This window comes from Astyanax mexicanus, chromosome 22, assembly GCF_023375975.1.
Source record: "Astyanax mexicanus isolate ESR-SI-001 chromosome 22, AstMex3_surface, whole genome shotgun sequence".
Taxonomy (NCBI): Eukaryota; Metazoa; Chordata; class Actinopteri; order Characiformes; family Acestrorhamphidae; genus Astyanax; species Astyanax mexicanus.
Window position 1 is genome coordinate 11,007,653 of NC_064429.1, and position 22,223 is coordinate 11,029,875.

Consider the following 22,223-nt stretch of genomic DNA (forward strand, 5'->3'; position numbering starts at 1 on the left):
TAGCATGTTGAAGCTAATGCAGTTTTAGCTTCCTGATTTCCTGAGTTAATAACACAGTCCAGGGCTGGTCCCGGTTATTTGAATGTAACTCCATACGGTGTGATACGGCGAGTGTGTGTGTGTGATGCTAATGCTAAGCTCATTTTTGTACATGCATAAGCTTCTGCTGGCCGTTAGCTACATTAGCTTCTGAACTCCAGATGTTCAGACTGAAAGCGTTTCTTTTTATTGAATTTTAAGCAAAACTACAGGTTTAAAGTGTCAGTTTTCTGAGCAGGAGCTCGTCCTCGGACTCTCTACAGTTTCCATTCAATGCAAATCCCGTCTCTCGCTCCCACCATGCAAATGCACTGTTACTTTAAACAGTTTGAGGGAGCTGGAGCTTCCAGCAGAATGCAAACACACACACACACATGGATGCAACGTTAAAACCCTGGCAGAGACTTTAACCTGACACTGTGACTCCTAATCAATAATGTTATTCACTCTATCTCTGATCAGTTATCTGTAATTATGCTATATCTGCAGATTTGCACTATTATCACGTTGCTAAACTGTGCTATTCTAACGAATAACTGTTACGCTGTCGGCATGTTCAACAAAAACTGTACTGTAAACATCTAATAAACACAAAGCACCTTTTACTGCCTGATTTTCTGCATTTATTTGTGTGATTGCAGTAGATTTTTTGTTTTTTTGTACAATTGTGAATGTATGTGAATTTGACCCATGTCTATGGAGGAGCTATTGGATAAATCAGCATTAGGTCAAAAGTTTGTGTGGAGAAATAGCATTCGATCAAAAGTTTGGACACCCCGGCACCCCAGCCAGTGCTCCAGTACTGTGTGAGTATGGAGGAGCTGTTGGATAAAGCAGCTATTGGTGCAAAGTTTGGACACCCCGCACAGCCAGAGCAACCTAGAATCCATAGCCACGCCATGTGTTTGCATGCAACTACCTAGCAGGAGAAGCATGTCCACTTTAAAATAAGGCTTCTTTATAAAGGGTTTATAAATAGTTTGTAAAGGAGTTTATTAATGTTATTAATTAGGTTATGAACTATTAATACGCAGTTACAACACATAAATAGAAAGGGCAACAGTGGCCTGCTGATTCCACATTAGTTTATACTGTTAAACCTCAGATCTTCCTAAATACTTACAGTGATCATTTATTTAATTTCTGTTAATAACTTAATTCATTTAACCATAATAACATATTAAATTTGACTTAACTGACTTTCTATATTATTTTATTAGATATGTTAAAAAAAGTAATTTATACTGTTGTTCTTTCTATTAATGCATTTATTAAGTGTTTATTAATGTATTTAGTTAAAATAATTACAAACTTAATTTATAACCATTACTAAACTCGTTTATAAACTATTTATAAACCCTTTAAAAAGGAGCCTTATTTTTAAGTGGTTCCAACAAAGTGATGCAGCTTGATTCATAAGAGACTGTAATAAGCAAACTCGAACTGAATGACACAAATATCATCCAAAATCAACAGTTTTTAGATAAATATTATATTATAGTAAACTGAGCAAAAGGAAAAGGTGTTTTTTTAAAGGTGCTTTAATTCTGTGACCTTATACCTTTTTAAACTCCTTATTAAAATCCATAACAAATTCTATGTTTTATAAATGTGTAATATATGTGGTATAATGATTTGACTCTTGCTGGTGCGTGTTATCCCTCATGGTCAGCAGGTGGCGCTGCTGCACTGCAGGCTGTATCAGGCCTCCTCTCTTCACCAGTAACAGTCACCAGGTTGCGCAATAGGAAATGGAAAAATACTGAAAAGCTGAGGTTGTGCTGGATCCTGACCCAGCCCGGTCCGGTCCGCGTCCTCCGTGACTCAGCGCAGGGGAAGCAGTGAAAGCAGCCGGGGAAATCTCTGGCTCTGACGTAAAAATGACTGAATCTTACTGTAAGAATGGAAGGATGGAGCTTCTGCAGAAGTCAGACAGCGGCTGACGGATATGAGGAATTTTTAGACTTCTGAAATCAACAGCGTCAGGGCCATGACCCAGTGACCAATCACTGTCCACCGGGATTAGCATACTCATCACAACCACAGCGCTGATGTTTTGCACTATAAACTGCACTTAAAATCCTTTAATTTTACCAAAAATCATCAGTGGGCCTTTTAATCCTTATGATTTTTACCAGTCAGGTATTAAGAAGCAGTAAAGTCACTCCACTGAAGTACAGAGTTATACAGGAAATTTAGTTTAGTTCTCCAGCACTGAGACTGGAGCAGCATTAGCATTAGCCGCTAAGCACTAGCTCTTTAACTGTTCAGAGGTGAGTAGTATCGGCCTGTAGCCTGCTGCTAACCCCGGCTAGCACTTCTGAAGCAGCATTAGAGTTACCGCTAGTAGTTAGCCGCTAATGCTAATGCTCCAGCTTTAGTGGAAACCTGGAAATTTTAACTCTAAATAAACTCACCCAAATAAACATAAAATTTGCAGGAGAAAAATCTGTGTAGATTAATATGCACCAATCATTTGATTTGTCTGACTCTGACTGAAATGTTTTTTTTTAAGAATTTCAGTTTTGTTTATTTAACTTAGCTTTGCTTGAATTAAAAGGAAAACATTGCACCCTTTCACCTTTCTAGAGTCTATCAACATTTGCTTTATAATCTAGAGTGCCTTTTGTATAAAACTAGACCAGAAAATGGACATTTATTGATAGTGCGCCTCATAATCCAGTGAGCCGTATAGTGCGAAAAATACAGTTTTTTTTTTATGGTCATATTTAGTGTTTAAAAAATTATAGTTACATTTACACTGAAGATATGAGTCTAATGTTTGAGGACACCCTGAATTTCACTTAACTTAATAAGTAATGCCCCCAAATTAGAAAGGTAAGGACGAGCACATGCTTCCTCCAATATATGTAAAATCAGACTCTGCCTCTTTTCCCCAGGCACCAATCACGAGGCAGCATTAAGCCAGGCGGACACTGTGCGATTTTAGCCCGATTTTAAGCCCGATCTGGTCGGATGCGACTGAATTTCATGATCGGGCCGAATTTTAGCTTGATCGTGCGTCGTTTGTCGTGCAGTGTGAGAGGGGAAGCGATGTCCGATTAATTGCCCATACGAGCTGCGAATGGGCAGTCGGACGCGACCAGGGATTTCTGACATGCCAGAAATTTTGGTCGCTTGTCTCACAGTGTGAGCTGTTTTGCGGGCCGATTTCTTAACGTCACGACCTGTTTTCCCAAAAATCTGCACAGTAACTATAAATAATTATTAGTCATATTTATTTCTGTCAGTTATAAGGATTTATATTTATGTTCGGTACACAGACTTATAGCTTAATATAGCAGACACAGGCATTCTGCTGTTTAAGAATTTCAACAGATGCTTATTCTCAGTCAATAGCTGGAGTTTTTGAAAAGAAAAATTAAAAGAGAAAATAACTTTGACAAACATAAATTTATTTTATTTCACTTTGCTATTATATCTGAAAAATAAAGCACATTGTCAACATCTGGTGCTGCCCGTCAATTATATAAAACTTAAAACATGCACAGAAATATAAAGCTATATTTTATAATTCGTTTCTTTTCGCCAGTGCAAATTTATTAAAATTATAAATATATTAATTTATTAATTAAAATCTCGTCCAGTGCTCCAGAATATTAGCCACGCAAAGCCAGCTTAGCGCAGCGTGTGGCATTGCGCGCGGCATTGCGCGCAGAATAACCTCTGTCTTCTAAAGTAAACGTTTTAATAAATAAGGTCAGAGAAGTGTAGTAAAATTAATGCTATTAAACTTACTAAAGCTAATAAATGTACTGATAATTAATAAAGATAAATCGGACAAAATGCGCTGCGCCTCTCTCTCGCTCTCTTTCACAGCGCGGAGCTGAATTCAGCGCAAGGCTACAGGAACTCAGTTCAGTTGAATAAAAATAAGTAAGGGCCTGTAAGTACAAGCAAAGGACCTGTAAGTAAATATTGTCAAATATAAAGAATAGTTTGAGGTTTTGGTGAGCTGTTTTCATGATTTGAAACTGAAACTAACTGAAACTTTGAATATTCTGCAGAAAGCCTGGGTTATTTTAAACAAATTTTTAATGAGTTTATATTTTATATTTATTCATTTAAATTTTTTTTCTTCTTTTATTAATCAAATCATTACATATATATCTTCATAAGATATAATTTTTTTTTACCTTTTATGTCAATTTTTATGATCTTTTTAAAAGGTCCTATTTTTCCTTTTTTACGTATATATTTTATTCGTCTATAATAAATGTCAGTTTTTATTTCTATTTTTTATATTTTTTTTTAATCCCTTTTAAACTGTTAATGCTCAGCGGCACTGTAAATGAGGGTCCCTATCCAGTGTGAATAACCGATTGCTTGTTTAAAATTCAGTGTTGCAAAACCAGTTTTTACATAAACAATAAACAGAATAAAAAATAAAATCATTTTATTTTATTTAAGCTGCTGGTGTTTCTTTCGCAGCCTGACGCGCAGCCATTTTTCTATGCGCTCTCCTTCTGTAAAACGGACCACGTAGAGTCCACGTCGCCTCAGCCACCTCATACCTGTCAAGTTTTAGATTTAAAAATAAGGGATATTTTCCTACGTCCGATTAAAGCCGTCCCACCAGCCCAACGAAGGTTCAGTATCCCTTACATTTTAAGACAGGTTTACAAAAAATCTAAGATAACCACATGTGAACCATTTACAGACTACAATTAGATTATCAGAATCTGATAGGCCTACCTTTGTTGACACTGAAATTTTGTGGACATTCCTACATATGTCATTCTTTTAATACAGCCAAATTAATAGCCCCTTTTCTAGATATTTAAAAAAGTTAAGATTTCATGTCTTTTTTGGCATAAATGCACTCTTTTATATGATATATGTTTTATTTATTTAATGGATTTAAAATTGAACAAAGGGTGCACAAATTCTGCAAAATGACTGTTGGTGACCTAAAAATAGTATCATGAGCTTTTACTAAAAAGACATGGACCAGATATATTCCATCAGTAAAAAATAGTTCTAATGGGGTCTACATAATTAATACTTTTTAATTAATACTTCTTTCTGATTATTTCAGTTAATTTCGGTCCTCTCCACATTTCACAAGCTGTAATCTTTTTAATTTTTAAAAGGTTTAATCTGTGTGTTTTTATTCGGAGACGAGTATTTTTAAGCAGCTATAAGAAAAATCTCCTCACAGTTTACATGATTAGCCTACCCTTACCTTTCTTTTAGAAAAATCTCCGTATATCCATATATGTTTTAACATCAGCTGCTCCGACTAGCTGCCTGAACTCACAGCGGGGGGCGGGGCGTCTTCCCCACACTGACCCTCATTTGCGCTCCCGCAAAACCAGCAAGCTGATTGGCTGTTTCTCCTGAAAGGCGGGACTTTCTTCTTGAACCGGTACCACGATTGGTTAAGAGACACAGAGCGGTCAGTGCCCTGTCTCCTCAATAATAAAGTTTTTAAAATTTTATTATAATACGGGAAATTTACGGGAAAATACTAATACGGGAGGACGGCGGGAAAGAGGAGTAAAATACGGTAGTTTCCCGGCCAAAACGGGAGACTTGACAGGTATGCCACCTGCGAGTCCATGTACGTCTCTTCCGTGGACTTTCAGCGCACAACAGGGCACAAATAAGCAAAGTGTGCGCTTTCTTTTGCAAGGCGACATGTTGTGTTGAAGCGAGAGTTTGTACACAAAGAAAGCTCCGCCTACGGGCTGCGTTTAGACGTGCAGTGTAAGCTCCCCCGTCGCAGCAGGTCAGTTGGACCGTACAGTGTGTGCAGATGAATCGCAGGCGTTGTTCATACACGACAAACGATTCAAACGTGCAGTGTGAGCTCTCCAGAACGCATCCGATTAAAAAAATCGCACAGTGTCCGCCTGGCTTTACAGTGCACTCAGAGGAAAGTGCTGTATCCTCAGCCCTAATATATATCAGCTAACAGGTGCCTGTACTGACCAGCATCACAATGAAAGTAATGAGAGGAAAGAGTGCCACCTACTGTACTCTCTCTCTATCTCTTTTTCTCTCTCTCTCTCTGACTCTGGCTGCTGATGGAGAAGCAGCATCACCTACTGTACTGATTTCTGGAGTAAAATAAAAAAAGACATTAATATCAACAATGAAGTTGTAATATTAATATTTTCATTATTTACCAATATATATTGTCATTGGATATTATTGTTTTTAGTGTGTCTTTGATCAGTGTCTCTAAATAGACAGTGGAAGTGAGTGATGATGTCATCCCACGTCATTCGGCCCATGTGAGGTCACTGTGTGTGGATCGGGTGTCAGAGGTCACGCAGGGGTCAAAAACATACAAAGGCTCTGTTTTAACTGAGACTGTGGCAGCAATTAGTGTTCAAAGAAAGAACAAGTGTGTGTGTGGTACGTGAGTGGGCTGGACGTGTGTGTGTGTGTGTGTGTGTGTGTGTGTGTGCTGGCCGTGGGAACTGGCGGACGTTCGACCTTACAGTACTCTCTCTCTCTCTCTCTCTATGATAACCCTCTTTGTCTTTTGGGAGGACAGAGAGGGAGTGTATAGGTGTGTGTGTGTGTGTATGTGTGTGTGTGATACAGTGTAGTGAAAACTCAACTTTTCAGGTCACTACCTCCTCATTCCACCCCACACACACACACACTTACACACTCACACACTATACACTCACACACCTATACACTCATAACAAACAACAAACAGAAAGCCCTCTTACTCACCTCCGCACACTCACTGTGTGTGTGAGGTTGAGTGTGTGTTTGTGTGTGTGAATGTTGGGCAGGTTGTCTGGGTGTAACAGTGGGAGGCTTTGAGCTGCAGTGTGTTTACTGTTCTGCTGTAATTAAACTGAAAAACAGTCTAGATAACATTATAAATTCAGTTCCCAGGCTCTCAGAGACCCCCTCTCTCAACCAGGGCATGAAAACACACAGGGTAGGGATAGAACAAATATCTGGCAACCAAAGATATAGCACTGCTGAAGGTATATTCATGATTAGAAAAGCACTGCTACGGTAAATTTATGATTTGAATAGCACCAATAAGGTAAATTTATGATTAAAGTAGCACTGCTGACATAAATTCATGACTAAAATAGCCCTACTAAAGGTACATTTATGATTAGAATAGTACTGTTAATATAAATGTTAATTAGGATTGTTGAGGTGAATATGTGACTAAAACGGCACTGCTGAAGTACATATATGATTAGAATAGTACTACATAAGTAAATACTGTATATGATTGGAATAGCACTACTGAGGAAGATTTATGATTAGTTTTGCACTTCTGACGTACTGTAAATGTATTACTAAAAAGCCAAGGTGAGTTATTTAAATGCACTTATTATTAAAACTAGCCTAGGCAAATTTGCCCAAATGTGTTTGTTAGTTCATATGTGAAGTAGGTCATGCTGAGGGCATGCAATTGCAGTTTTGAGAATATGCACTACTGTATTTATGCATACTAATAATGCTTTAGCATTTTGCACACATTTTTGGACATGCTTACTGCTAGCAACATTAACATGTCTAATGCAATACAAAATATCTAATGCAAATGAGGTCATGCCAACCAGATTCTGTATTCTGCAGATGGTGTGGGAGGAGCTGACCCAGGCCGACCAATGGAGGCCGGCTGTTTGAAGCATCACAGTGGGTGCAAACGGCTAACCTGAGTTTAGGACAGCGCTAATGCTAATGAATGTTAATGAGGAATAAGGAGGAATTAACGAGGGTTTGATTAGTTACCGGCATATTTCCCCACCTCATCCACCGCCCCCACCTCCAATACCCCACACCCCACCACCGCCGCCGAACCTCGCTGCCTCCCTGCCCGCTCTGGTCTGGTATTTAGAGTCGGACTCGGAGTTAGAAGTGGTTCATTATTGTTGTTCTGAAATGTTCCTCCAGAATAAAAGCCCCTCTAATGAAGAGATTAGTGAAGTAGACCGCGATAAACACAGGAAAACACAGGCCCGTGTGTGTGTCCGCCCCCAAAGGTACATTACGTAAATTCACTGGTGTAAAGAGCTCACTGGGGCACTATAGGCCAGAGCAGGATTCCAAGAAGAGCACCACGGGTGGTGAGTTCACGTTCACGTAGAGATTAAAGTGATAGTTCAACAGAAGAAACAATGAATGTAGATAATCAGCTGAATTACAGCTGGAGGCAATGTCTGTTTAAAGCATAGACAATACAACAGCTTTTTTAATGAGAAGCTACCTCAGCTTTAGCGCCTCTGCTGGCTGGTTGCGGTATGATATGTAGCCCTGCCCATTCATGTATAGACCCACCTATTTGTATCGAACTTTTTTCTGTGCTAATATTATCACATTTTTATTTATTTTTAATTCTGCTATATTATCATTAGAAGGCAGAACTACACTTAGGAATAATTGTAGTCGAGCTTTCAGATAGCTAACTAGAGCTGTTTAATCATATTTTTATTGATTATATTATTGACACACTGTACTACTGTACACAAAATATTAAAATTGCAATATATTGTATAAGTTTTAATTGCAACAAATAATCTGCACTCAAGAAATTAAGTTAATTAAACTTAAACATTTAGGTTATTATGCATAAATTGTATTGAATTGAAAATAAATTGAATTGAATTGTTGTTTTTTTTGCTATATCTATTGCTTTAGTCTAATTTTATGGTTAAGTGCATAAAACCTGTCTGTATTTAGTCTTCTTTTTTATTTTATTTCACTAAAATATAGATGTGAAATACTCATAGAAGACTATATGTAGAAAAATGCTATAAAAGAGATGCTAAAGAGAAAAGTATAGCATACAGCCCAGTAAAATATCATAATATATGATCTACAAGTTTACCAAAGCTGGGCTGGGGGGAATGACTATACACTGATGGTGAGTGTCAGAAACTGGGACACACACACACAAAGTATGCAAATAGATGTGTTCAGAAGCCAATTGAAAAGAAGCTGCCAATGGCAACAGACTGTTATAGGTTGATTCAAAATTTAATATTTGGAAATATTAAATTTTACATCGAACAGACTTAATTTATTTGTGTTATGGGTTTAGAGTGCAGCGTTTAGAGTGGGGTGCTGCAGGTCCAGCTAAAAGGTCAGCAGATAAACATGATGGAAATGAGAGAGAGAGAGAGAGAGAGAGAGAGGTGGAGCTCATGTAGATAAAGAGAGGAAAATAGACAGAGATGAAGAGATAGTGGTCAGGTTGAGTGTGAGGACAGGACGTGCGAATGTGTGAGAGTGTGTGAGAGTGCTTGAATGAATGCACCACTGTTACCCATCTCTATCTCCAGCATCAACATCTTCATCATCCTCACCATCATCGTCTGAAGAGCAGAAACAGAAGGAGGAGGAGGAGGAGGAGAGAGAGACGGAGGGAGGAGGATCTTCTCTCAGTCTGTAGAAGGTAGGAGATCACTGCTTGATAAATAGAACTGTGGATGGAGCCATGTTCCTCCTAAACCACCTAAAATTACACAATATAAATAAAGGAGTGCTGTATAAAACTTTACACATATTATAAAGAGTTTGTGCCACACAAACATACACACAACCTCTGGAATATAATCAAGAGGAAGATGGATGATCACAATCCTTCAAACCAAACTGAACTGCTTGAATTTTTGCACCAGGAGTAAAGCAGCATAAAGTTATCCAAAAGCAGTGTGTAAGACTGGTGGAGGAGAACATGATGCCAAGATGTATGAAAAAAGACTGTGATTAAAAACCAGGATTATTCCACCAAATATTGATTGATTTCTAAACTCTTAAAACTTTATGAATATGAACTTGTTTTCTTTGCATTATTTGAGGTCTGAAAGCTCTGCATCTTTTTTGTTATTTCAGTCATTTCTCATTTTCTGCAAATAAATGCTCTAAATGACAATATTTTTATTTGGAATTTGGGAGAAATGTTGTCTGTAGTTTATAGAATAAAACAACAATGTTCATTTTACTCAAATATATACCTATAAATAGTAAAATCAGAGGAACTGATTCAGAAACTGAAGTGATCTCTTCATTTTTACCAGAGCTGTATTACTGAGATGTTTCTCGTATCTATACTAAAAGTGACTGACTGTCGTATGAGATGCTCCTCAGTAACACCAGCAGTTTGTTGGGGTGGTGTGTCTCTACACAGTAAAAGCATGATTGAAGATCTCACCACAAGAACTCCATAATCTTATCTGACCATCTTATAATTCATTATTGGGGAGGATATTATTTTGGTTGCTGAATATTTGATGCATCCCTAAAAACATTAGATTTTTTTACATTCAGCCCAAAGGTCTGATTCACACTTTCCACACTCATGCATTCTCCATCCACAGGTTGCCTCTGGTTTACAAACACGTGGGCCAGTTTAGGCAACTGAAATTATAAAGGGCGTTTGGTTGTTTGGGTGTTGCTGTTGTTGCTTCGAGACGTTGTCTAGACCTGCTAGAACCTCGGCTCTCTGTTCTCCTGAGCAACAGAACCATTTGCATGCTGGGGTTTTGCATGCTGTGGTCATTGAACTCAGCGTAAAATAACATACATTCCTAGAAGAGAGAGAGAGAAAGAGTATAAAGGAGAAGAGCAACTGCAGTTCCTGTTAAATAGGCCTGAGCTGGACGGGGAAAGAAAGACAAACATGCAAATCCAGCGTAAATAAAAGCTCTGTTTCCGCAGGTGGAAGCAAAGTAAGGGAAAGTGCTTGAGGTGGAGTTTTTTCTCAGTGAAGTTTACTTTCAGTATGCAAAATACAGACATCAAACAGCTCTGTAATCAGAATATATAGATATCAGCCTTTTCATCGATTTTATTGATTTAAGATTCATAAAAATGGCCAAGGATTAGACATGTTTTGAGCTACTTCTCTGCAGTGTATGTTGGGAAAACATGAGGAAACACCAAAGTTAAAGGTCAGAAACAGGTTTGATTTTCAGTATCCAGTATCCACCCACACAAGCAGTAAAAGCTATAGAGGAATTTCAGAAGATGTAACGTGAGATGATGGTAATCAGCCTACAGTCAAAACACTGCAGCGGAGCATCAAAACAGCTCAATTCCAGAGAACGATGAATACACCAGATATAAAACAGCTTGTGTTATGCTAAGGCTGTGCAGTGTGGGAAGAAGAACAGTTTCAGATCACCTAAAGCATCAACCTGCATCTTTACCATCTTTACCTGCAGAGCTGAGCTGAAAAAATTAATTAAATGTCTCATTCCATCGTTTTTAAATTTGTTTTAAAATGTCTAGTTGTGTCTCTAGTAAGAATGAATGCCATATGAGCTGTTTTTTTAAGTGCTTTAGATCACTGAATTTTTGGTCTCTGAAGAAAGACAGGACTTCAGCTGGTGGAGCAATGGAGACTTCAGAAGGGGAACTTTAGAGCTCAGTAGCTCATTCACTCATAGTAAAACCACAGAAACGAAGGAGTGCAGTTTCTAACTCTCTCTCTCTTTCTCTCTGACTGAACATAATGGATTAATCGGATTCATCCGCTCTGAAAGGAGACCGAATCACACCCGCCCAGTTTAAAATGATTCTTCTGCATGATCAGTGTAATTACTCATTCTCACCAGAGAGGGCCCTTGATAGCTCTTGTGATGCTGGAGAATATGAAACCGAAACTTCACGTGAAGCTCATGAGCATCAGTTTAGCAGCGCAAACTGTTCAGACCAATGTCGGATACAGATCAGAGTGTGAACAGACTAAAATACAGAGATAAATGTGGATTTGGGCCACTTTTAGCTGCTGTGTGAACAAAACCTCTTAAAGATCAGATGTGAAAATAACACACAGCAGGGTCATTCTGGAGTCAACATACTGAATACAGATGCACCACAGTAACCACCTGATTTGCCTGAGGTCTACATCTCGCAATTATGGCATACCCATACACACACACACTAACACACACACACACAGCAAAAACACTCAGACTATATTTCTGCCAAAACCAACAGTAGACTCTAATTAATTTAGTTTCTGCCAGAGTTTAAAAGTTGAGATCTGACCTCAGTCACGCTAACAGCCTCACCCGATCTGTTTTTGAAAAGGTTTTTACATTATTTGTAATAACCTTTATAGACCTGCAAATATCATATTGTTTTTATGCTTGCCTTGTTTTTATATACTATATAAAGTTGCTATAGACCTGTTATTTGTTTCCTTATATACTTGCTATAAAGATTCTACAGACTTGATATTTTTTATAAACTTGTATATATGCATATAGGCATATTATATAGTTATAATGTTTCCAAAATCATAATGTTTTTTTAATAAAGTGTAAAGTAACCATAAATTTGCATTTTTTGTATAAACTTTTAATATTTTTTTTTACAAATTGCTACAAACTTTGCTACAAAATTGCTAACAGTGAAGAAAAGTAAACAATTACTGAACAACATTTGTCTGCCAGTAACTATTCACTGTTAGAAACATCAGTATTTTAAGGGGAGTTTTAACCTTTTGAGACCCTGCATTATATTCTGTTTCTCTGCACCATGATACTTAATTTTTAAAACATTAACCCTTTGTCATTATATAGAGACACTGCCCATAACTTATAGTGGTCACATGATAACATTACACTGGTGGAGGGAATCCCAGTCAGAAGTTTCTACAGCCAGTCAAGACAGAAACATGAATTTTAAAATAAACTACTGTCCCCATATGAGAACATTCCTGTACAAAGACAAAGTGTAATTTTTAATGCAGGAAAAAAAATATTAATTTAAGAAGTAATAACTAAAGCTCATATCCATGAACACTCTGTTCTTTTCTCTTTTCCTCTGATGGACAGATGGACAGGACGGAAGACGAGATGGACGGTGGAGTAAAGCAAGTGTTAGTAGGTCGAGAGCGAGGGGGCGGGGCTAAATCCTCCGGCGGCGGCGGCTCCTCCTCCCTCCCCCTGCAGCTGAGAGCGATGGTCCGGATCCGGAGTAAATATTTGCGACGGTCTAGCTCCTCCCACTCTGTCCCCCCAGATAACTCCGCCCCCCCTCGACAGCAGCGAACTGCCAGCCCCCACCGCCGGAAGAGCCGCCGGAGAAATCCCAAAGTGATGTTCCCCAACGGCAAAAAGATTTACCTTCCCAAAAATAAAGAACAGAGCCGAGCCAAACCCTTCCTCATCCTCTTCACCATCGTCGTCTTCCTGCAGGTCAGAGAGCGCCCCCTATCCCCCGCCAACACCAGACCAAATCATACCTAACAAAAAAAAACAATTAAGAATTATTCAGTATCCACTATGAATTATTTATCATCCACCATCTCCACTGTAGCCACTGTGAATTATTTAGTATCCACTGTGAATTGTTCAGTAACCACTATTACATTATGTGTTGTCTACTATCCACTATGAATAATTTACTGTCTACAATGAATTATTTAATATCCACCACGAACGATTTAGTATCCACTGTGAATTATTCAATATTCACTATGAATTAATTAGGACCTACTATGGATGATTTAGTATCCACTGTGAATTATTATTGTCTACAATAAATTAGTCAGGACCCACTCTTAATTATTTTGTATATACTGTGAATTTTTTATATTCACCATGAATTATTTTGTATCCACTGTGAATTAATCAGTATCCACTATGAATTATTTAGTATCTGCTATTATTTATTCACTGTCCACTATGAATAATTTAGGATCCACTATGAATTTTTTATCGTCTACTATGAATTATTTATTGTCTACTAAAAATAATTTAGTATCCACTATGAATTGTCAGAAGTTGTATGGGACTGTGAGAGTTGTTAGCATTAGCGCCCATTTTTTTAATGTTGTTAGCTCAGTGCAGAATGTACGGTACCTACAGAAATATGTGTCTTTGTAGAACCGGGTTTGCTTTCAGTTCTGGGGCTTCTGGTTTTCTAACCACGGTTAGCAGTATCCACCCTTTCAAAATAAAAGCATAAAAATTTATATTTGTTTACTGTGGCTATCTTTCTTGATCTAAAATTCTTCTTTTTCTTTTTTTATCTCCATCCCAGGTTTACAACGCCATAGAGAACCTGGACGACCACCTCGAGAAGTACGACCTGGACGGTCTGGAGCGAGCGCTGCACAGGGAGGTCTTTGGCCAGCAGGAGGCGCTGGAGTTGCTGATGTACCACTTGAGCGACTACCTGTCCACGTACGCCCACCAGCGCCCCCTAGCTCTGTCCGTGCACGGCACTCCTGGAGTGGGGAAAAGTCACCTGGGGCGTCTGCTCTCGCGCCACTTTCGCTCTGTGGTGGGCGACAGCCTGGTGGTGCAGTACTTTTCCCTGCACCATTGCCCCCTGCAGGAGAGTCCGGAGAACTGCGCCAAAGATCTCATCCGCCGCGTTACGGAAATGGTGATCCAGGCTGAGGAGGAGGAGCGGATACCCTTCATCGTTCTGGATGAGGTGGAGCTGATGCATCCCCCCCTGCTGGACGCCCTGCGGACCCTCCTGCAGCCCCAGCAGAACAACGAGTTTCTGAACATCGTCTATGTGTTCCTCAGCACGCTGGGGGAGGCGGAGATCACGGAGTGCGCTCTGAAGAACGGTACCGTCTCTGGAGCAGAACGGCCGCTCCGGCAAACCCTGGCCAAGGCCCACCCACTGTGGGCGGAGCCTGAGGTGGAGCTTATTCCTCTGGCCCTGCTGGAGCGGAGCCACGTGGTACAGTGCTTCCTCGAGGAAATGACGGACGAAGGCTTCTACCCTGACTCCGCCCACGTGGAGAGACTGGCGGGGGAACTGGCCTATCACAGGGCGGGAGGGAAAGAGTACGCGAAGACTGGCTGCAAACAGGTGGTGGCCAAGGTTAACCTACTGTGAACCTAAAGAAGAGAGAGAGAGAAAAAGTGGGAGGAGCCTGGAGACTGGGAGGAGGGACTATGTAAGTCTGTACTTTTGGTACATAGACTCACTAAGACAAAGACAAAAACCAAAAACAGAGACAGCAACGTCTAAAGAATTCATATTATGGAAAGAAAATACTTTTTTTTTTGGTAAAAATTATTTGCTGTGTAATAATTGTTATTAAACTAATATTTAAGTTTTAAAATATTGTCACTGTTCAATGAAAAACATATTTTACTCATTCAGAATTCTACTGTAATAATAATATTACATAGCGAGTTTAAACTACAAGGTTCAATTAAGAAAGCTAAAAATGAACATAATGATTTTTTTTCGTTGTATAGCAGTGATATATTCTTTACCTCCAGTCCTGGATAAAACTAACTGAATAAAAACAATGTTAGTTTTAATGATTTAATTTATTTTGATAAGAGACACTTATCTCACCCCTCCTGAGAATTCTACTCAATTTTTTTAATCACACTTTTCTCTCTAATTGAGCTATGCTACATTTAGCTGCATGTACTGCCATTATCACTAGTGATGCCCCAACACCAGGAGGTTCAAGACTAGCACACGCCTCCTCCGATACATGTGGCCATTACTGAGTAGCATTACGAGGAAATTGCATCAGAGGAAAGCACAGCAACTCAGCTCTGACACATCAGCTAACAGATGCCTGTGCTGACTGAAATCAGCTTGAGAGTAGGGATGCTACGATTAGTCAATATAATCAGCAGTGTCGATTTTTAAAAAAATTGTCGAATCCAAATGTTCATTGTCGACTAGTCGTTATTAGTCATTTGTTGCAATTAACAATGTACTGGGTACAGAAACAAAATGGAAAAAGGGTAATGCTCAAATTGGCCTGCATGTCCAAAAGTGCCCAAACAACAACAGATTTACTCACTAAATTGCAGCACTTTCCACATTTTAAGGACAATTCTATCATTTTAAAGTGAAAGAGAAAGCTATGGAGGGCATGGCAGAAATAATCGTTGAAAAAGAATTAGTCGACTACCAAAATAATCATTAGTTGCAGCACTACTTGAGAGTGATGCGGGGAAAGAGCACCCCCTGCTGTACCCACCCTGAGAGAGCACAGCTAATCGTACTCTCGGGCTCCAGCTGCTGATGCCAAACAGCATAACCAGTGAACCAGCAATCATGTTCATAGTGGCATTTGGAGCCCAAAGCATCGTGACGTATAGTGTGAGAACACGAATCGTGATCTGTGAACTTTCAAACCCTGAGGTTTAGTCGTACAGTTTGAGCTGGAGTTGAGTAGAATGAACATTTTAATTTGAAAAACTTTAAATATTGTACAGTTTATGAGCAGATTAACAGGGTTTTTATTCTTTTGCAGGGTCCTATGAAGCGTGCATAATGAGGGTATAGGGCGGTCTGATTTTCTTATGCCTATGATAGATGATTGACACTGTGCTCTACAGTTCACCCCTGTGTGTGTGTGTGTGTGTGTGTGTGTATGTGTGTGTGTGTATGTGTGTGTGTGTGTTTGTGTTAAGGGAACCTTAGCTACTGCAGTGTTTAACAGAGTTCAAAGCCCAAAACCACTCCACCCAAAACCCAGAGGCTCCACACACTCCAAATATAACAATCTCCATACCCACGACCCAGCCAAACAGCAAGAGTGTGTCACGCAAATAACACACACACACACTCCCTCACGCTCACATGCAGACATACATCAGTTAATCAGTCTGCACTCAGTGAACTCTGTGCCAAACACTGGCTTTAATGAATTTAGCTTTAATTGGACGAGGCTGAAGCGTTCGGACTCTCTGACACAGAAAAGCCTGAAAATGAGCTTTTGTTTCCTCAGTTCTGGAAATAAACAGCGAAGATCAGCTCAAACAGCTCAGCTTTATACAGATACAGGAGTTTATTGCGCTTAATTAAGCAGTATCTTGTAGAAACAGCGCTGTATGTGATGCATCGCTCGTCAGACACGTATTTTAGCTTGTTCCCACCAGACACTGTTCAAAATTTCACAAAAACTACAATAAAGCTTTTCTCATTTCAGTCTTACATTAAAGAAACAAAACATATTAGTCAACAAAAAAGGCCATATTTCAGTGCACCATTCAGATTGATTTAGGGCATGTCAGTGTGTCTTTGCTATCGTAATGATGGGAAAAATACACTGTGCTCAGCTAAAAACGCACAAAAGTCATGCACTAATTCTTTTAATTAATCTTGGATGTGGTTAATTTTGGGTGTAACGTGAAATAAACCAATCAGAGTGTCTCTTGCTCATCATTCTCTTTAAGAGTAGATCAGGTGAGCTCTGACTTTAGTGGATTGCTATTGTAACGGTGCAGCTACCTGGACGTTTTCAACAAACTCTTCTCAGCAGAGGAAACTGAGCTGCTGGTTGACGCTGTGAAGGAGCTCCAGCAGCTCATTTACGGGAACAGCAATGTTATTTTATTTACTATTCTGTTTATTGTTGATGTAAAAGTTGGGTTTGTGCTGCTGTGTGTTCATGTGTGTGTAATAAGTGGGGGTGTACGCTCGCCTGGCGCGCCTGTGTTACCGAGATAGCGATGAACATCTGACTGTTGGCGTCTGTCTAGGTTGTAATCAGTCAGTGGAGCTCCTGTGTTTTCTGTTACCAAGATAAACAAGATAAAACTCCAGAAATGTACCTGAACACACCTAATTTCCAGAACACCACGCCCATCAGTGTAGATATATTCAGAAGCTCTGCTGCTGTTTAAACCAGACAGGAGGAAGGAGTGAAAATAGACTGTTTCTGGGGTGTAAGATAGCAGGGTATAAGATAGAGCCCATTGTATAGCTGAGGCTCAGTGCTGACCTGCTTAGGAAAAATTAGCAGTTCAGCATCTGTCTTGTATTCCTTCTGGGCTCTAAGCACGACTTGCAGAGCTTTATAGAGGGATCCCAACACTGCAGCATGCCGTGTTTATCTGCTATTGTGTTCCATACCTGGCAACCCTTCTAAACTATTTCTGTTAGCAGTTTGACTCCTTTTAACCCACAGATGAACCGGCGCCGCGGCGCTAGCAGTGCTGCAGTGCAGACGTGGTGTTTTGGCCGCCGGCTGCTGAGGGTTCAGCTGCAGGTCAGACACGTTTTTCAGGATGAGCTGATGCGGGGTCAGGTGTGAAAAACTCACTAGAGCAAAATAATATCTTAAAAAGTCTTCTGATTATGCTTCTTTTCATCACACTCACAAAAACACATTCTATCTTATTAATGTTATGAAAATAGATAGTAATATTATTAATGTTATGATAATGCATAGGAGTGTTATTAATGTTATGATAATGGATAGTAAGTTTCTTTATGCTATGATAATGCATATTAATGTTATGATAATAGACAGTAATGTTATTAATGTTATGATAATGGATAGTAATGTTATTAGTAATTAATTATTAATATTAATTCTAGTTGGTACAGTTGAAGAAGTGTTTATATAATGTAACAGTAGAGATACCTGAGTGTTTAGATCATTTCCGTAGGTGAATCTCGGAATGAAGTGGAAACTCTTTGATCTGAGTGATGTCAGAGCGTGTCAGGGTGAATCCCATCATTCTGTCCCGCGGAACTTTCAGGTTAACCAGGAGCAACCTAAACAATCACAACCATAACGATCATAACAGCAACCTAAACCTGGAACATTCCCCACACCTCACCACCAAACACCACCTGAACACACTGTTCACACCTGAAGACTGAGGACACACCCCTCCGCTTTCTGCTCTCCTTTACGCGTGTTTATTATTACTGACCTGCGTCCAAAACACTGAGAGATCCAGATCAGTATAAATAACTAGTCCTGTATGTAAGTTATTTATTTATATATTGTTAAATCAATAATTTATTCTAAATCAGTATTAATATCTCATACAATGATATTTAATAATATACCTAATATATATTTATATATAATATATATATATATATATATATATATATATATATATATATATATATATATATATATATATATATATTATATATAAGTAATATATAAGTATTTTTTTAACTGCTTATCAGTTCTTATCAGTACCTTTGTATAAAAGTGTATAAAATAAGCCAAATAAATTATACAGCACAGAGTATAGTAGGGTATATTTATAAAAACTTTAAATAATTGTATCAAACAGTCTTATATAAAATACTTTTATATTTAAGTATGTACTCTACTGTACTTAAATGCTCTTAAACTAAAAAAAAGAACATTAAAAAGCTTAAAACTTTAATGAACTTTACTGAATTCTTTTCATAAATAAAATTTTGTAATGAAGATTAAGCAAGAAAAAAAATAAAAAGGGAATGGCAAGTGATATGCTGATTGGATTATTTGTTAATATTATACCCAAAACACACCTAAATTAATTAAGAGAATTAGTACATGCACTTCGCCTGTTCCGAGCTGAACAAGGTGTACTTTTCCCGTCATTATGATAGCAAAGACACTCTGACACGCCCCGAATCAAGCTGCACAGTTCACATTTAACAGCTCACCTATAGATAAAGATAAAGATATATAGATAAAGCTATAGACAAAGCTACAATTGGGCCCATAATGTGATAAGAGTGATAAATGAGTGTTTTTTTAGATGACATTTTAAAAACAGTTGTGCTACAGGTGTAAAAAGCTGCGGAGTCAGAGATTTTCACATGTGAAATAAATTTGGAAGTCAGTGATCCACAGCAGCTTATCACCATCACATCCATCACAGTGAGTGTACTTTACTCCTAAATCTGTCTGATAAAAAAAGACCTTACACAAGTTAGAGGGGCTAACAATGTACAATGTGTGTGTGTGTTTTCTTGTGAAACAATAATTTGGTGTATATACAGATCTGAAAAAAATAAGAGAGCACTTAAAAATGATGAGTTTCTTTGATTTTACCAAATTAAAAACCTCTGGAATATAATCAAGAGGAAGATGGATGATCACAAGCCATCAAACCACCAAACTGAACTGCTTGAATTTTTGCACCAGGAGTAAAGTAGCATAAAGTTATCCAAAAGCAGTGTGTAAGACTGGTGGAGGAGAACATGATGCCAAGATGCATGAAAAAAATACTGTGATTAAAAACCACCAGGGTTATTCCACCAAATATTGATTTCTGAACTCTTAAAACTTTATGAATATGAACTTGTTTTTTTTTTTGCATTATTTGAGGTCTGAAAGCTCTGCATCTTTTTTTATTGTTATTTCAGACATTTCTCATTTTCTGTAAATAAATGCTCTAAATGAGAATATTTCTATTATTATTTTATTTAATAAAGTGTGGCAAAAAAAAAAAAACATATGGCCAGCATATTTGGTATTTATGTAGCATAATGTAATATATCTATACATACTAGAAAGTGATTTAAAATATGTTGATACTATTGATATACAGTAAATTAAAAGTACGGAGATATTTCAGCACAGTTGTTTTATTAGCTTTAGTACATGAGTCTCTGGTATTATATTAATATGTAAGTATTAATTTTCATTAATGTAGCCCTCATCCACACACACACACACACACATACACACACACACACACACACACACACGTATTACCCTAGTCCTACAAATAAGGTCTAATCAAAGCCACCACTAGTGCTTCCACTGTTGCCTATTTTACAACCAAATGGTCACCCTATTTAAATGAAACTATCAAACTATAAAAGGAAATTCTCTAATGAACATACTCTTGCGGTTTGGGGAAAGTACAGCTGTAAATTTCCTCTTCAGGAATATTTCCTGGAGATCATTTTAATATTAATATAAAGGTGGTACTGTTGTTATTCAACAGTGTGTATAAGCCTCGCTTATAAACACACTTACACACACTCGAAAACACACTGGAGGAAATCTCATGAATTTTATCTTTTTACAACCATGACTGATCTGTATGTGGAGCATCTACATCAACCTCTGTTCAAAAAGTTTCCAAGTGTGATTTCCAAGCTATATTTATATTACGAGGCCAAAGCAGACATCCCACCTTTAACTGCATTTAAATAGGGGCTCCCTGATGCCAAACAAAATACAGTACTATCCAAAAGTTTTAGGCACCAAAGCAAATTACACTAATCCATTTATCTCAGCAATATGAGTTTTTTTTAGATAGAAAAAGCAGCACATATGATTTAAACAGATGCAAATAAACACTGATACAGTAAAACGTAACAGAGAATTCTAATTTTTAACTATAAGTATGTTTTATCTTGGTGGAGGTTCCATGTTCTCCCCGTGTCTGTGTGGGTTTCCTCCGGGGACTCCGGTTTCCTCCCACAGTCCAAAAACATGGAGATCAGGTAAATTGAATACTCTAAATTGCCCAGAAAAATTGAATACTCTAAAAATTGATCTGGTGTGTTTGTGTAAAGTGTGTGGTATGTATGTAGGTTTGTGTGTGTAAGTGTGTGTAAAATGTGTGTGTATGACTGTGCCCAGATATGGATTGGCACTCTGTCCTGGGTAATTGCTGTAGTGCCCGATGCAGTCCTCCAGGTGGACGGTCGTTTCCGGTTGAGAGTACGCTGTGCGCTATTGGTTGCCGCTTCTCACCGGTGTGTGGATGAGTGTTAATGTGTAATGTGCTTGTGTGTAAAACGTGTTAATTGAAAAGCGTCCTTGGGTTTCTAGAAAGGCGCTATATAAGTTGAAATTCATTCATTATATCCTGTGAGCCAATCTGAAGAACAAAGTGTAGAGATTCCAGATTTCTCCTGGATGTTCAGTTCCGTCAGCAGCTCACATGATTTACCACATTTACCAGTAATTTACCACCAAACTAGGTGTTGATTAATATGATGAGAACTAGAAATAATGACTCTATTAAACTCAGATGAGGAGGAGAGATTAGGAGATGTTCAGAAGTTTTAAGGAAAGCTTTCTGTGTTTTGTAAAATTGTTGTTTGTATTTATTGTAATGCTGTAATGTGTTTTACTGAGATAGTAAACTTACTTAGTTACTGCACAGATAAGAAGATTTTTCTTTACTTAAAATTTCCACAGGTGCCTAAAACTTTTGCACAATACTGTATATAAATTATATATATATCCTGGAAATCAGTTTTAGAGAAGGAGAAAGACAAGAAGATCTGGAGAAATGAAACTCTAACTCAGTGCTAATGACCAGAGCACTGAGGCCTCGCTTGTAAACACACTTATAAACACTCGTAAACACACCACAGAAAAGCAGACTGACTCACTACCGTAACCCCTTCACTAAAATAATCTCCTCACCCACTCATACTATTGTAGTTTGAGGAAACTGCAGCTGTAGATTTCCTCTTCAGGAATATTTCCTGGAGATCATTTAAAGCAGAGGTGG

The 22,223-nt window shown here is 38.3% G+C and overlaps 1 protein-coding gene across 1 annotated transcript; it reads left to right on the forward strand.

Moving 5' to 3' along the window:
* Positions 1-9,249: 9,249 nt before the first annotated feature.
* On the forward strand, positions 9,250-15,045 carry tor4ab (torsin family 4, member Ab). Its single transcript, XM_022677718.2, has 3 exons — positions 9,250-9,445; positions 12,837-13,199; positions 14,047-15,045. Exons 2-3 carry the CDS (start codon positions 12,837-12,839, stop codon positions 14,860-14,862), a joined length of 1,179 nt encoding a protein of 392 aa, XP_022533439.2. The 5' UTR covers positions 9,250-9,445; the 3' UTR covers positions 14,863-15,045.
* The last annotated feature ends 7,178 nt before the right edge of the window (positions 15,046-22,223 follow it).